The 16847-nt window shown below is 44.3% G+C and overlaps 1 protein-coding gene across 1 annotated transcript in view; it reads right to left on the bottom strand.

The window, feature by feature from the left end:
• Positions 1 to 9897: 9897 nt before the first annotated feature.
• BRI3BP (BRI3 binding protein) overlaps positions 9898 to 16847 on the bottom strand; it is a 29329-nt gene continuing 22379 nt past the window's right edge. The window contains exon 3 of the mRNA XM_055322031.1: positions 9898 to 15036. Within this exon, the coding sequence (XP_055178006.1) occupies positions 14615 to 15036 (422 nt within the window). The 3' untranslated portion in view covers positions 9898 to 14614. The remainder of the gene's footprint in view (positions 15037 to 16847) is intronic.

The raw sequence follows: 16847 nt of genomic DNA, 5'->3' as shown, positions 1-16847 counted from the left end.
CCGCCGGTCCTCCCCGACGTGGCGCGCCCGCAGCCCCGCCCCGCCCCGCCCCGCCCGGGCCTCCCCGCGCCCCAGGCCACCAGCCCCGCGGAAGGATCCCAGCCACGCGGCGCACCACACCGAGCGCGCACTCTGATTGGCTGGCCGAAAGCTGGCCTCACATCAGCCCAGGAGGCCGCGCGTCCGCGAGGCGCCCCGAGCACCAACCAATCGCAAGACGCTCCGGCGCGTGGGCCGCGCCTCTCAGCCAATCCCAAGGGGGAGCTGGAAAAAGGCGTGACCAATCGGAGCTGGGCAGGGGCGGGGTCACCCTTCGACCGTGAAGGCCGACTGCTGTCACCTTGACAACCCCGCCTGCCCTGGGGCGAGTCGGTGCGGTCGCACCAGCTGCTCTCGGGCCCGCCCCCCAGTAGTCACCCTTGGCCTCACTGACTCGCGCCCTGGAGATCCGCTCCGGAGCGAAGCGTCCGGGACATGTTTATGCTTTCCTGGCCGTGTTGTTGTGTGTGCGTTGGCGAGCGGGTCTGCCGGGCTCGGTGCACGAGGGGACCCGACCAAGTCCTCCCGTGGCTCACGTTCGCACGAACGTTGCCCGTTTTAAATATTTGCATTCAACAAGGCGGTGCTTCGTTTTAATTAACGCCGGTTACTCTGATGGGTGCAGTGTTAGAATGAATTTTACTCAGTGCCATGCTTTGTGCATTTCAGAGAAAAAGTCCAGGACTTTTAGAGGTTTTAATTCATTGCACACTTAACGTCAGAGGATGTATTTAGAGTTTTCAGATTGCTGGGGCGCCTGGATACTCAGTTGGTGAAGCATCTGCCTTGGGCTCGGGTCCACAATGGACTCCCTGCTCAGAGGGGAGCCCGCCCCCCCCTCTGCCTACTGCTCCCCCTGCTTGTGCACTCTCCCTGACAAATTTTAAAAATCTTAAAGAAAAAAAACCTGTATTTTTAAGTAATTCTGTAACCCTGTAGGGCTCCCTATTCAGCAGGGAGTTTGCTTCTCTTGCTCCTCCTGCTTGTGCTATCTCTCGCTCTCAAATAAATAAATAAAAATTTGAAAATTAATAAAGTTTTCTCTTTTTTTTAAAGATTTTATTTATTTTATTCGTGAGAGACACAGAGGCAGAGACACAGGCAGAGGGAGAAGCAGGCCCTATGCAGGGAGCCCCATGTGGGACTCAATCCTGAGATCACACCCTGAGCCAAAGGCAGACGCTCAACTGCTGAGCCACCTGGGTGTCCCAAAAATAATAAAGTTTTCAAGTCGGGTGATGGGCATGATATACTTTTCAAAACTCCAGTGAAATCTGGGGAGATCATCACTCTTAGGATCTCTAAGTTCTGAAAGTCGAACTTGAAACCTTTGTGAAGGTGGGAGCCAGAGCCAAGTGAAATAAATATTAAAAATATCTGTGACTGAAAACACTAAAATAGGGACAACTGGGTGGCTCAGCAGTTGAGCATCTGCCTTTGGCTCAGGGTGTGATCCGGAGTCCTAGGATCGAGTCCCACATCAGGCTCCCTGCATGGAGCCTGCTTCTCCCTCTGCCTGTGTCTCTGCCTCTGTGTGTGTGTCTCTCATGAATAAATAAATAAAAATCTAAACAAACAAACAAAAAATACTAAAATAGGATGGGGAAGGAATGAGACGCTCCAATCAGAAACCTCTAGAAATGAAAAGATAATTTAACCCAAGCATATAGCTTCGGACTCCAGTAGGACTTCATACTGCTACCTTCCCTTCATGGTTATGGTCACCATTCTATTGTTTTAGATGTTTTCTAAACATAGAGCTCTGGATAGAATAATAGGCACAGTTCATATCTGAATTCTCTGCTCAAAAATCAGCTCTTTTATTTATTTTTTAGTTTTTGTAAGATTTTATTTTTATTTTTTTAAGATTTTATTTATTTATTCATGACAGACACACACACACACACAGAGGCAGAGACACAGGCAGTGGGAGAAGTGGACTCCAGGCAGGGGAGCCCAACGTGGGACTCAATCCTGGTCTCCAGGATCACACCTTGGGTTGAAGGCGGTGCTAAACCGCTGCGCCACCGGTGCTGCCCAGATTTTATTTTTAAATAATCCTCACACTCAGTGTAGGGCTTGAATTTAACAACCCTGAAATCAAGTAACATGATCTACAGACTGAGTCAGCCAGGGGCTCCAAAAACCAACTCTTTCTAATGATGGTATTATTTTCTCACCAAGCCTATCAACAGGAACCTGCAATAATTGATCTTAGGCACTCTGAGAGGGCACCTGGTGGCTCAGTAGTTGAGTGTCTCTACCTTTGGCTCCGGGCGTGATCCTGAGGTCCTGGGACCGAGTCTCACATCAGGTTCCTCGCAGGGATCCTACTTCTCCCTCTGCCTGTATCTCTGCCTCTCTCTCTGTCTCTCATGAATAAATAAAATCTTTAAAAAATAAAATAAAGCGCTCTGAGAAAAACTTTGACATAGAAAAAAATATGTAAGAGAGGCCAGAATTTATTGTCATAATGCAGGGTAAACTGCAGGCATTATCTTAGCACTGGTAATGAAAATATCCTGTCAGCATTGATGGGAGTAGCTTTTCTGACTTTTATCCAGGCTTGAGACTGGTGTGATTGTGTCATCCTTTCTTTAGGCCCTCCCTCTCACTTGAGCTGACATTTGGTTGTGGATCATACATTCTTTTATGAGATAACCTCTTTGTAGGTGTTTTTTTTTTTCTAATTCTATTAGTATTCAATTTAATGGCCTATCATTTACATTTTCCCAATGAGTATTTTTTTTTAAGATTTTATTTATTTATTCATGAGAGACACAGAGAGAAGCAGAGACACAGGCAGAAGAAGAAGGCTTCCTGTGGGGAGTCCAATGTGGGATTTGATCATGGGACTCTGGGATCATGCCCTGAGCCAAAGGGAGATGTTCAACCACTGAGCCACCCAGGTGCCCCCTCCCAATAAGTATATTTTATGATTTAATCAACTTCCAGTTCACAGCAGCCTTCTAATATTGAAGTCAAGTGTGGATTTAAGAATGAAAAATTGTAATTCAGCAGTGATTGAAAGTAGTTGGCATTATGATTTTAGTGCCTGTAGGGATGGATTTCATCACTGGCTTAGGGTGAAGGGATGACACACTTTGCCACAGAACACACAGAATCTTACTGAAAGATAGCTCAAATCCCAGGCCTGAAGGAAATTGCCCTCCTTAAAGAGTCATGGGATTAAATACTATCAGACATTCTTATTTCACTCTGATTAATAATGCTTACCCTCACTGTGTCACAACTAAAGTAGACAGAACAAAAAAATTTGTTTAGAACACAAATGAAAACAAGCTTACCATTAGAATAATGGTGTAAATGCAATTTTTATTCAATCGCTGATAGATTGGTTTCAAGTTTTCTACACTAATGGAAAGATGGCATGAAATTAACAGCCTAGTTCCTAGAAAACTACAGACAAAACTGAACCCTTAATGTCATATTGTGTTTATTGTATTATATTGTACAATAATGTTATATTGTGGGGCACCTGGGTGGCTCAGTTGGTTAGGTGTCTGCCTTCAGTTCGGGTCATGACCCCTGCGTCCTGGGATGGAGCCCTGCATTAGGCTCCCTGCTTGGTAGGGAGCCTACTTCTCCCTCTCTCTCTTGTGCTCTCTCTCTCTCTCTCTCTGTCAAATAAAGAAATAAAATCTTTTAAAAAAATGTTATATTGTGTTATAAGTTATGCTGTGTCACATGTATAATCATGTCATATTGTGTTATATAATGTTATGTGTCTTATTATTTAATAATGTTATTTAATAATGTTATGTTGTATCATTAGATAATGTTATAGTGTTATACTGTATAATGTTACATTATATGTCCTGTTGTGTTATATAATCATGTTATATAGCATCATATTTGCACCAAGTATAACAATTTGCATGAAAGTCATAGCAACACATGTGGGCTTAGCATAAATAAGTCAATTTAGCAAGTGCAGCTGTATGAGCAGCCCGGTGGCTCAGCGGTTTAGTGCTGCCTTCAGCCCAAGGTGTGATCCTGGAGACCCGGGATCGAGTCCCACATCGGGCTCCCTGCAGGGAGCCTGCTTTTCCCTCTGCCTGTGTCTCTGCCTCGCTGTCTCTGTCCCTCTCATGAATAAATAAATAAAATCTTAAAAAAAAAAAGAAGTGCAGCTGTTGATCAATAAGCAAATGGTTAAATAACTTATGGCATATCCACAAAATGGGGTACTAGCCAAATAATGGGACAGCTGGCTGAGATATATGTACATAAATATCAGGTTCCAGAAAAATGTAGATAATATGCTATAATTTGTGCTAAAGATGGTATAGATGGTATATACATATATGCTTGTAGTCCCTGGATATGACTCCTAGCTGGAGTCCTAAGAAACTGGTGATAGGGGTCCCCTTAGGGGCAGAAGGGTGGTGAGGAGACTAGGCAGGAGCAAGACTCCCTAGACACTCCTTTGTACCTCTGAAATGTGTACTATGTGATTGCTTGCCTCCACTAGTGAGCCTCAGACTTTATGGTTCAGGACTGCAATATACTGAGTGTTGTGTTTCCCCACCTCATTCATATGTAGAACCCTAACCCCTAGCCCCTAACCCCCAGTGTGATAGTATGAAGAGATGGGGTCTTTGAGAGGTGATAAAATCATGAGGATGGAGCCTCATGAGTGGGATTAGTGTCCTCATAAAGGAGACCCCAAAGAGCTCCCTCACCTCTTCTACCACGTGAGGACACAGGGAGGGACAGTCATCTATGAACCAGGAAACAGGCCTCGGCAGGCACTGACTCTCAGGCCCCTTGACTGTGGACTTCCCAGCCAGAAATGGGTATCTGTTGTTGAAGTCACCCAGTTTGTGATATTTTTGTTATAGAAGCCCAAAGAGAGTCAGGTAAAGGACTTTTTTACACTCTAACTTACTGAGGATCCCAAAAGCTTTTATTTCTGTGGGTTATGTCTTTCAATTAGAATTAATAGTAATTAGAAGTAATTTTACCAAATTAAAAATAAAAAAATGAGGGATCCCTGGGTGGCGCAGCGGTTTAGCACCTGCCTTTGGCCCAGGGCGCGATCCTGGAGACCCGGAATCGAATCCCACGTCAGGCTCCCGGTGCATGGAGCCTGCTTCTCCCTCTGCCTGTGTCTCTGCCTCTCTCTCTGTGTGTGTGACTATCATAAATAAATAAAAATTAAAAAAAAATAAAAATAAATAAAAAATGAGATGCCAAAAAGTAAATATATTCATTTAAAAATAACAACGGTAGGCACGCCTGGGTGGTTTAGTTGAGCATCAGGTTCTTGGTGTCAGCTCAGGTCCTGAGATCGAGCCCCATGTCTCTGTGCTGGGCGTGGGGTCAGCTTGAAATTCTCTCCCTCCCTCTGCCCCTGCCCCTCCCCCACTCTAAAAATTAAAATAACAATGATAAACCCATAGCACGCTACCATAAACGATGTATTTGTATGAAAAATACCTATACTTTGGGGGGAAAAAATCAGTGAGAAGAGTATCACTGTTCTCTTTGCTAATCTCCTTGTCTGTTCTCTCGTCTAACTTAATCAAAGACTGTTGGCTCCCTATCCCCGCGTAGCCATTCATCATTTGAGATATCATTTCTGGTAGCCTCTGGAAAACCCCATTGTACTTTTGTGACAGAATGAGAGTGGAAAATGCAAATGACTAATTATTAATAGTATTTTATGTAACTAGAGGAACTCAGACCCTGCATACTTTGAGAACTGCAGGCCTATCCAAATGAAAGAATGAACTACTTCTAAGCCTCCAAGGGCTCCTCCATGAAAAAAAATTTATATATATATATATATATGGTATACATACCCCCAATGGTATATGTGGGGGTAACAGTCAAATGATTTTACATGATTCACACAGGGTGTTCTAAGCAACAAGAGAAAAGGATCTGAAAGCAAAGGGAGGCAATGTAACAGTCTTTTGAAGTCTGAGTTGATAAGAGCACACTTGGTGCCGGGTGTTGTGTGATTCCTGAGGCAAGAACCATTTCACTTTACCTGAGACAAGATCTTAAATCCTAGTAAAACAATGGCCTTGTTGAATAGAGCATCCATTTATAAAAAAAAAAAAAAGAAAGAAAGAAAAAAAGAATAGAGCATCCTGAGATCCCTGAAAATCAAACAGTAACCAGAAGGTATCAATCCAAGCTGGGGTTCTCCTGAACTTCTAATGAGCTGTGAATGTGCATTAATTGCCTACTTTCCCAGCACAGCTGGAGGCAGGAGAGTCACCAAAGGCTTGCATTTATTAGTCCTCAAACTGTCAGGAGGAAAGATTGCTCTATGTAAACGCTGGTAGCAAGAGGGCCGCTCTCTATGCCTTGGCCTGTGGTGGGAAACTGGATGTGGAAACTAGAGCTGCCGGGGTTTCAGTCCTGGCTCCCTACACTCCCTTATTAGCTGTGCCACTTTGTGCAAGTCACTTTACATCTCTGGGCCCTGCATTCTAAGGCTTAATTTTTTAAAAAATCAAAAAGCCATAAAACAAATACTATTTATCCTTGTTCCCAGCTGGCACCATTTGGAATAGAAAAGATGGTGGTTATTTAGGTTTTGTTTTGTTTTTAAGATTTTCTTTTCTTTTTTTTTAGGGAATCTCTACCCTCAGCATGGAGCTCAAGAGTCACATGCGCCAGCCAGGCACCCCTTGAGTTTTTTGTCAGGATTTATTCTTTCATCAGTGTCACCAATTAATATCTCTGTTAATACAAGTTCAAAAAACAAAACAAAACATGAAAGCTACAGCTTTGGGGCGCCTGGGTGGTTCAGTTGAAGTGTCTGCCTTCAGCTCAGGTCATGCAGGGTGGTCAGGCTCCCTGCTCAGTAGGAAGCCTGCTTCTCCCTCTCTTTCTGCCTGCTGCTCCCCCGTCTCAGGCTCTCTCCCTCTGTCAGATAAATAAAATAGTTTTATGAATGAATGAATGAATGAATGAATGAATAATAAAAGTGAGGTACAGCTTCTCCAGGTATAAATAATAAATAAATGAATGAATGAATGAATGAATGAATGAATAAATAAATAAATAAATAAATAAAAGTGAGCTACAGCTTCTCCAGGAGGGAGACCCTGGAGTACCTGTAGGGAAGTAGCTCGCAAGACTGGGCTCTTACCCAGGTTCCCCAGGACTAGCCATTTGACCTTGGGCAATGTTCCTCAACCTCTCTCAGCCTGAGTATTCTCCTTTTCATTACTAAGATAATCCCTTCTTAGCAGCATGGTTGTGTAACTCCAACAAGCTGGGGCAGGTAGGGCAGGGCCGACACACAGAAGGTTCGTAGTTGATAGAGACTGCCATCATTTGTGGAGGAACACAGTGACCACCCTTCTCTCATCCCCTCCTATGGCAACCTGTGATGCTCTTGGTCCTGAAAACTCATCTAAGGGAAAACTCTCTCTGCTCACGACTCTCTGGCACCAAACATATGGAGGTTTCCCTCGCATTAAGCCATTCTGATGCTAGCTACCCAGAATTAGTGTAGACCCCACGGGTGAAGAGCTGGGTCCCACAAAAACATCCCCTGCCTTCAGACGTCAATCTCAAGTTTACAGCCCCCGAGGGTTACCCTCACTTCTGTCTGCCATGGTGCCAAGTTAGAGGTTCCACTTTCCTCGGGTTCAGTGATTTGCTAGAATGGCTCACAGAACTCGGGGAAATACTTCATTTACTATTACTGGTTTAGCATGGCTTAATTAAAAACGGCCAGCTTTCAACTGAGACGATACCTTTCAGTAAATAATTTTTTTTTTTTTTTTTTTTTTTTTTGTTGGAGAAAAAGCTGACTATACCAAGTACCAGCGGGGATGTAGAGGAACTGGAATTCTCATACAGAGCTAGTAAAAAATGTGGGTACAAACACCTCAGAAAATGTTTAACATTTAGATTAAACATATGCCTATTCTACAATCCAGCCATTCCACCACTAAGTATTTATGTAAGACAAAGGAAAGAAAATCTTCTTACAAAGATCTGTACATACATGTCTGTAGTAGTTTTATTTGTAATAGCCCCAAACTGGAAACAACCCAAGCCCATCAGCAGGTGAATGGATACACAGATGGAAGCTTATTCACACAGTGGAATACTACCCAGCAATAAAAGGGAATGAGCTACCAACACACATAACCTGGATGAATTTCAAAATAATTAGGCTGACTCCAGCAAAACACTGTAGAAAAGCAAGCACATGCTGTTTGGTTCCCTTTATGTAAAATGCTAGAAAATGTAAGTGAATGTATAGGGACAGAGAACAGATCAGAGGTTGCTTGCAAATGGGAGAGCAGGGAGGTTAAGAGGTGTGGACGCTGGGGACTTCGGAGGTGGTGGTCGTGCTTTCCTCTCTTGATGGTGCCCGTGTTTTCACGGGTATAGAAATATATCCAAGGTTATCAAACCTTATACTTGAAACATGCCTGGCTCATCGTATGTCAATTATACTTCAGTAAAGCTGCTTTAAAAAAAATGAAACAAACAGCACAGGAGCCCAGACTGGGGACAAGTGCCATGGTACTGATGTAAAACCTCACCACCCCAGCTATTAAGTAAACCCTCTGCTGGCTAGAAGCTGATAGCGGCTTTTGGCAGAAGGGATCATGGAAGAGGAGATGGTAAATCGAGGCTGGGTTCGGGGCAGGGACATGCACCTGTGACCTGTGCCCTCTGTTGCTCTGTCGAATCACACTCCTCAGCCCAGTACAGCTTCACTCAGCAACGCCTCCTTTCTTTTTCTTGGTCCCAGGATCTTCTCCCACCCTCCTTTTCTATCTACCTGGATTTTTTTTTTAATGTACTCTTGCAAAATGATTAATCACATGTATTTAATTCGTTCAAATTGATACTGTTTTCATATCTCACTCTGGTTCCTACTGTGTCACCCAGCACTGCTGCTGTGGCTACTAATTGCTGCACTCTCCTCCATGGTGTGGGGTCCCTACATTTAACCTGCTTTCTCAGGCAGCCCAGGTGGCTCAGCGGTTTGGCACCGCCTTCAGCCCAGGGCCTGATCTTGTAGACCTGGGATCAAGTCCCGCATCAGCCTCCCTGCATGGAGCCTGCTTCTCCCTCTGCCTGTGTCTCTGCGTCTCTCATGAATAAATAAAATCTTAAAAAAAAAAAAAACCTGCTTTCTCTCTTAGAGGGGGGCCACCCAGGTGGCCTCCAAATGGCACACACTTTGAGGAGCAGTGCTTTTGGGTCACAAGTGTACTTCACTGGACTATTCTGTTCCATTTGCTCTTGATTATTTGCTAAGGGAATCATTTTTAGCATGCAGGAAAACCTGTTTGGGATGGGATGGAGAGGGGAACACCTGTTGCAAAACCCTGTTAGGGTTGCCCGAATTGGCAAATAAAAATACAGGATTCCTGGTTAAATTTGAGTTTCAGATAAACAATAAATACTTCTTCTTTTAAAGATTTTATTTATTTATTCATAGAGACACAGAGAGAGAGGGGGGCAGAGGCACAGGCAGAGGGAGAAGCAGGCTCCGTGCAGGGAGCCCGATGCGGGACTTGATCCAGGGTCCCCAGGATCAAACCCTGGGCTGCAGGTGGCGCTAAACCGCTGCACCACCGGGGCTGCCCGACAATAAATACTTTTTAAGGATATCTCATGCAATGTTTGGGATATACTTAAAAAGGTATTTGCTGCTTTTCTGAAATTCAAATTTAACTGGGTGTCCTGTATTTTATCTGGCAACCCTCCCTCCAACTGAACACATTAAGGTTATTTGAGTCTTCTCAGATTGAGGAATAGAATCATAAAAATCACCATTACCTGTCAAAATTGGGGCAAACCCCACAAATGCTTGGTCAGAAGTAATGAAATATATTTAGGAAGTCCATACAACAAAATTACAATAAACATTTATTAAGCTGTAATTTTCACAATATTTTCATTCTGTTCTGAAATCGGTCTACAAATATCTCTACAGAACACTAAAGCCAGTGATTTAATAAATAGGAGGAATGTATGTATCATTTTGCAAATAAAATAAGCCTTATACATTTATGTTTATATTTGATATTCGTAGAATCAGCTTCCCAAGGCTTATGGAACTAAAGTGTGCACACACCACACAGACACACACACACACACACACACACACCACCATATTCAAATCAAATGGATTTATATTAAGTGTGAAATCAAATGCTATAGAAAATTTATAAACAGATACACAAAATATGAACTGAATCATGAATACACTGTTGATAAGGGACACCATACCTCACAAATATGATTTCCAGTTAAGAGGGGAAATAATTGCTTCGCTGGATTTTAAGTGAGCGCTAATCACCGTCACCATCACAAGAAATCAATTTAATTACACAGTATCCAGAGATTTAACACACATGCGAATATTAAAGCTGACACTATAACAAAACCTTAAAATCTGCAAAAAGACATTAGAACATATGGTTAATAACTCCATTAGCTGCCACCCAAAGGTTTTCAGTAGACAATGCAAATGACAATCAGCTTTTAATACCACAATAGAAAAACTGGTCCTGGTGTAACTCCTGCAAATCAGGGAATCACTGAAGGGCAAAGCACAGAATCAGTACGCTGAACAAAGTTTGTTTAACCCAGATACTGTACATCATATTAGTGGTTGTCCAATGCTAATTTTAAGGGTGCTATGTTAGAACCTGCAAAAAATATATAATTCTATTATTCACTATTCACAAGTGAGGAGTAAAAGTTCAATTACTCAAATGACCATAAGCAAAATTTTGCAGAATGGAGATATATATATATATTTTTTTTAAAGTTGGGGAGAGGGGGATGACATCATAGGACCTTAAAAATTCCTTCTTACCTGAGCCAGCTGGATGGCCAGAGCTGGCTTTTGGGTTAAGTCAGACAATTCAAACCCCATCAGGGAGGAGTTACCAGGCATCAATCATCTAGAGCTTCTTAAGGAGTAGCAGGAAGCATAGAAATGAAGCAGTTCAGGATTGCTACTAGAGACAGGGTGTGTTAACTATGTTTTCGATTCTGCACTGGCTATGTGACCTGTCATTCCTAACCTCTCCATATGGCTGCTGAATCAGAGACAGATTAGCAACCAAAGTGGTTCACAGCTTCCCCATGAGCCAGCCCTCAGGGTGTGCAATGTCATATTATAATCCTCCCAACCACCGACTCCGACCTGCATGTTTGCACTTGGCACCCAGTGGGGAATGTTTGAACCTGGTCACCTCCCACCATCCCAAAGTTATTAAGCACAGACCCCCTCTCCACTTCCTGACCCTGCATGTGACAGGCTTTGGGGGACCCTGTGTGGCATGCTATGCCCATTGGCTTTAGGGAACTGTGTTAAAAACCTTCTTTCAATGCTATTAGCCTTCCTGGGCCATCACCCAGTTAACTTCATAAGGACCCTGGCACAATTCACCAGACCAGCTTTCGAGAAATTCTATTGACGCATTTTGTTACCAGAGTGAAATGGAGTATCACTGAAACAATGATGCCCAAAACCCCCAGAAGGCAGATGATGCCGATCCTGATTGGTATGGGAAGTGTATTTATGGAAGGCTGATGTGCCACTGGAGCACCTCTGCTAGCATGTCAGAGAAGAGGTCATTCTCAACAGACTCCAGAGGATCCACACAAATCCAGGAGTTAGAGATAGTTGGTCCTTTCTCTTTTGTTTTTGGTGTTTGTTGTGACACAGAGGCACCGGGAAATAAACACTGATCAACTTTAAGATATCTAGAGAATGGAGTGGTAATTATAACCCATTCACAGTAGTCCTTGTCAGGATTTTTTTACATCACATTGAATGAAGTGTTGCACTAATATATTCTACAGCCTGGGAGACATAAAAAGAAGGATTTCTCTTCCAGGTATGAGATATGATACAAAAATACTTTTTTTCCATGTACAAAAGAGAGGAAAAAGATGGGGAGCCCGGGGAGATGCCAAGTACCCCAACAAGCTTCTGTAGAAGGGAGAAAGAAAAAAAAATCCCAAACTATTTGGGGTTAAGAATATGCCCAAACAAAAATCAGATTTATGCGTTAAAGAGCTAGAGTTAGGGATCCCTGGGTGGCGCAGTGGTTTGGCGCCTGCCTTTGGCCCAGGGCGCAATCCTGGAGACCCAGGATCGAATCCCACGTCGGGCTCCCGGTGCATGGAGCCTGCTTCTCCCTCTGCCTGTGTCTCTGCCTCTCTCTCTCTCTCTCTCTCTCTCTGACTATCATAAACAAATAAAAAAAAATTCAAAAAAAATAAAGAGCTAGAGTTACTCAGATCTAACATCCACGATTCAAAAAAAAAAAAAAATAATAATAACATCCACGATTCCTACCGGAATGTCAAAGAATGCTCTGCCCTGAAGTGCCATTCCTATTTAACTGAAGGTTCCTTCATTGAAAATAAAGCCGTCTTCCACGTGAGCGTATCGGCCTGTAAGACTGGCCTCAGAGCCCACACTGCGATGTCTAGCTGCTGCCCGAGGTCTCAACGCACCAGTACCGAGGGGCACGTGCCTCCCTGGATTTCCTGGAAGTCCAAAAGGTTTTCCTGTCTAGATCTCAACACAGCACGGTGCCCTTCAGGCCTCGCATGGGAAGGTGGCAGGGAGAACGGAGTGGAGATTCTATCCAGACCAGTGATGGTTTAGGGACTTGAAAGCTTTGTGCACAGAATGCCAATACGCCCCTGGCCAGCATAAGCAAAGCAATGCCCAACACACAAGAGCCAAATGCACAAAGGGAAGGAGGGCAAGGATGGCCTCCCTGGAGTTAATTTTTATACCCTGTGCTAAAATAGATTTCTCTGGAAGTATCTAAATGGCAACTGGAACGGCTTCGATCCAGAAACCACGGGTTCCGATGCCCCCCGGATGAAGATCTGCCCGAGCTAACCCCAGACAACAGGTATGCGTTTCAGGAAGTGAACTGAATGTGGCAGAGTTTGAGTTCCGTTATGTGCACCTTAAAAATAGAAGTTTCATAAGCATCCTTAAAAAACATCTGCTCCTGTTTTCCAGATATTTGCAACCGAAAATAAAACTTCACAGAAATGCCGTACAAGAGCTGGCGGAGAGCTGGGTTGTCTCCAGAATGGTACGTGGACCGTGGGGTCTTGGTTCCGGCCAATCTGAGGGGGCTCTCTGCAAACCTGCGTACAGGGGCTCCGTGAATGAACTCCCCCCTCACCCCCCGGGGCAGGGGTGGGCAGGGAAGGGTCCTGGAGGCAGTCAAACCCCCTGTGGCCTTGGAAGCTGCGATCTGCCAAAGCCCGAGCAAGTTCCCAGTGCTAACTGACAGGCCTGGGGGTGGGGGGCAAGGCCAGGGCGTCTCCCTCCACCCCTGAGCCAGCTGGCAAGGTGCCCCTGCGGAGGCCCCCCCATGGCTGTCTGCCCAGTGAAGTCCCTCTCTGCCCCTGGGCACCACCTAAAATGAAGGCAGACTTCAGACGGAAAGCACCTAACACGTGTATCGTAAAAATTTCAGGAAAGATAATTCGGATCTTCTCCAAGGTGTGTGTCTTGCTGCTTGTTCCTGAGAATGCCTTACAAGCAGCAACAGACTTGGAAATGTTATTAGCTGCTACAGTTTGTTTTCCTTCCATGGTCCTGAGACAACCCAAACCACAATGAAACAAACCAAAACCCTTGAGAGCAGACCTGTCCTCTGCAGGTCTAGCCGGGCAGACAGTGACTGTGGGATGTCGCCCAGACTCCTGACCAAGGGAGTGGTGGCGCTCACCCACATGGCTTTCAGCATTAGACCCCAAAGACGTGTCTTGCCTGGTCCTTGAGTTTTCCTTTACAAAATGTGGAGGTTAAAATCCATCAAGGTTCAGAAAGGGGAAAAAAATCCTGAATAATCTCAGGTTTTCTAGAAATAATAATCTCTTCTTTTAGAAACATGGTTGACGGGGGCGGTGGGGGGGGTTGGCTGGGGTCAACAAGACCCAAAAGATGTTTAGTTTCGTCCTGGACCCCAACTGCCCACACCCGGAAACGAAAACATCCATCAGCTAAGTCACCATTAATCAAAAATAACAAAGAACGAAGCTCATGGTTTTGGAACATGAGAATAACGCATATAGACCTCACCCGCCAATCCCTATGCTGTGAACACACAAACGCTAGCATTGGAACTTTGGGTATAAAGTGTCCAATTAGCACATTCTCCCCCTAGGTGTAAAGTTTTATTAAACTTGACTCGACCTGCCTTTATTAAAAAACCTTACAAAAGATGTATTTCAGTGCTTGAAAAAATTAACTTTAGGCTCTATGCACAGATAAACTCTGACTGTACAGCGAATATGGTTATATCCTTTGTTTAAAAAATATTTTTTTTTCCACCACTAATGACACTTTGTGGGTAGTTAGTTCTACACAAATGATCCTGTCATTCCTCTGGGAACGTGTCCTAAGGGTTGACTTGTGGCCGGAAAGACCCTCACGGAGCGCCACTGTCCTGCTCGGGAATGTTTATTGAGATTGTTTGGGGTTTGGTGTTCTTTTCTTCCGTCTTCTCTTCTGTCTTCTGAGAGAGGGCGCTGGCGTGAGGGGACCCGGCCGGCTGGCTGATTGTCACTTGCCGTTGGCGCGGTCCAGACTCTCCAGCACTTTGTTGAGGCGGATGTTGAGCAGTCTGACCTGACTCTCCAGATGCTCCAGCTTCTCCTCCACGCTGGGCCCACTGGGGCTGCTGCGCCAGTAGAAGCCCATGGGCCCGGTCATGAAGTAGATGGCCACCACGAAGCACAGGGGCAGGACTGCATTCTCCGGTTCCCCCTCATATTTGTGCAGGACATACACGCAGGACATGGAGAACAGGATGACCCGGGCGACCCAGAAGAAGCGGCCAAATATCACGTGCAGGAGGCTGAAGGTGAAGCCCAGCGTCAGGGACAAGAACCAGTAGGCCAGGAGGACGATGCCGACGAGCAGGAGGGCACGGGCCGGGCTGTTGGCCACTGAGGCTGGGCTAAAATACTGCGATAGGCTCGACACTGCAGAACAGAAAAGGAGGACAGTGGCTGGTCATGGGATGCCAGGGATTTCTCTCCACGTGGGGCCTGGCAGCTCGGCTCTTTGCTGGTCTTTGCAGTAAGGAACCAGAAACAGCTGCCTCGTGACCCCTCACACTAAGCCCTGGGAGAAGACTACCTGCCAGATCCTGAATTTAAAACACCTTTCCTGGCAGGGCAGAGCTTACAGACTGTCCTTCGATTTCCTTCCTTCCCGTCTTCTGGAGTCACAAAGGCCCAATTTTAGCCTGGGTACGTGGCTGCCTGGGATGAAGGCATCTCTAGCCTCCCTGGTAGCTACAAAACTAAGCTTTGGTCAAGGAGGTGTTCTCTGGTGGCCTCAAGGGGTTTTCCCTAAAAGTAGCCCTTTACCTCCTCTTCTTCTGCCTGCTGGGATGTGGAAGCGATGGCGGGAGTGGGACCAGCTGTCTTGGGCCATAAGGAAAGGAAAGTCACCTATTGGGAAGCAATAAGATGGCAGGTGCCTCGGTCCTAAGGACAACTTGCTGCAAAGCCACCTACCTGCCTAACCACCTACCTGTGAACTTTCACAAAGAAATACGCTTCCATCTTGTTTAAGCTGCTGATAATTTGGATCTCTTACTCACAGTCAAACCTAATCATACATGAAGTTCCATCTTAAGCATGCAGTGAAATGAATGAGTTGCATCTTCTGTGTGCCCGACTTAAGAAAATTTTCAAACAGAAAAGTTAAAAGGATAGTAAAATAAAACTCCTATTGCAACCACCTAGGTTTAACAGTTGTTAACATTTTACTATATTTTATCATATACTTTTTTTTAACTGAGCCATTTGAAAGATGCAAAAGATCATACTTCAGCATACATATTTTTCCAGTTTTATTGAGCTATAACTGACATAAAACACTGTATAAGCTCAAGGTATAGAGCACAACTTATTAGATATATTGTGAAATTATCACCATAAATTATTACTATAAATTTAATTAACATCCATCACTTCATATAGATACAAAAAAAAAAAAAAGAAAGAAAAAAGTTTTCTTGCCCCAAGAACTCTTAGGATCTACTACTCTCTTAATAACTTTCAAATATACCATATCACATAGTGTATTACATCCCTGGTACTTATTTATCTTACAACTAAGAATCTTTACCTTTTGACCACCTCATTCCAATTCCCCCACCTACTACCTCCCTACCTCTGACCACAAATCTGATCTCTCTTTTATGAGTTTTTTTTTTAAGATTCCACATATAAGTGAATCATTTGGTATTTGTCTTTATCTGACTTCTTTTTTTTTTTTAAGATTTTATTTATTTATTCATGAGAGACACACACACATAGAGACAGGTAGAGACACAGGCAGAGGGAGAAGCAGACTGCATGCAGGGAGCCCAACATGGGACTTAATCCTGGATCTCCAGGATCACGCCCTGGGCTGAAGGTGGCACCAAATAGCTGAGCCACCCAGGCTGCCCCTGTCTTATTTCACTGAGCATAATGCCCTCAAGTTCCATCCATGTCGCAAATGGCAGGATTTCCTTCTCTTTTACGGCTGAATAATATTCCATTGTATATATGTATTACTTCTTTACCCATTCATCTGTTGATGGACACTTAGGTTGTTTCCATGTCTTGGTCACTGTAGATGACCCTACAATGAACATGGGGGTGCAGTTGTCTCTGTGTTTTCATTTCCTTTGGGTATATTCCCAGATGAGGGATTACCGATCATTTAGCTGTTCTATTTTTAATTTTTTTAGGAACCTCCATACTGTTTTGCATAGTGGCTCCACCAATTTACAATC

The sequence above is a fragment of the Nyctereutes procyonoides genome, unplaced genomic scaffold, assembly GCF_905146905.1.
Source record: "Nyctereutes procyonoides isolate TBG_1078 unplaced genomic scaffold, NYPRO_anot_genome, whole genome shotgun sequence".
Classification (NCBI taxonomy): domain Eukaryota; kingdom Metazoa; phylum Chordata; class Mammalia; order Carnivora; family Canidae; genus Nyctereutes; species Nyctereutes procyonoides.
Note: the sequence above shows the minus strand (reverse complement) of the source record. Positions and strands in the feature narration are given on the sequence as shown.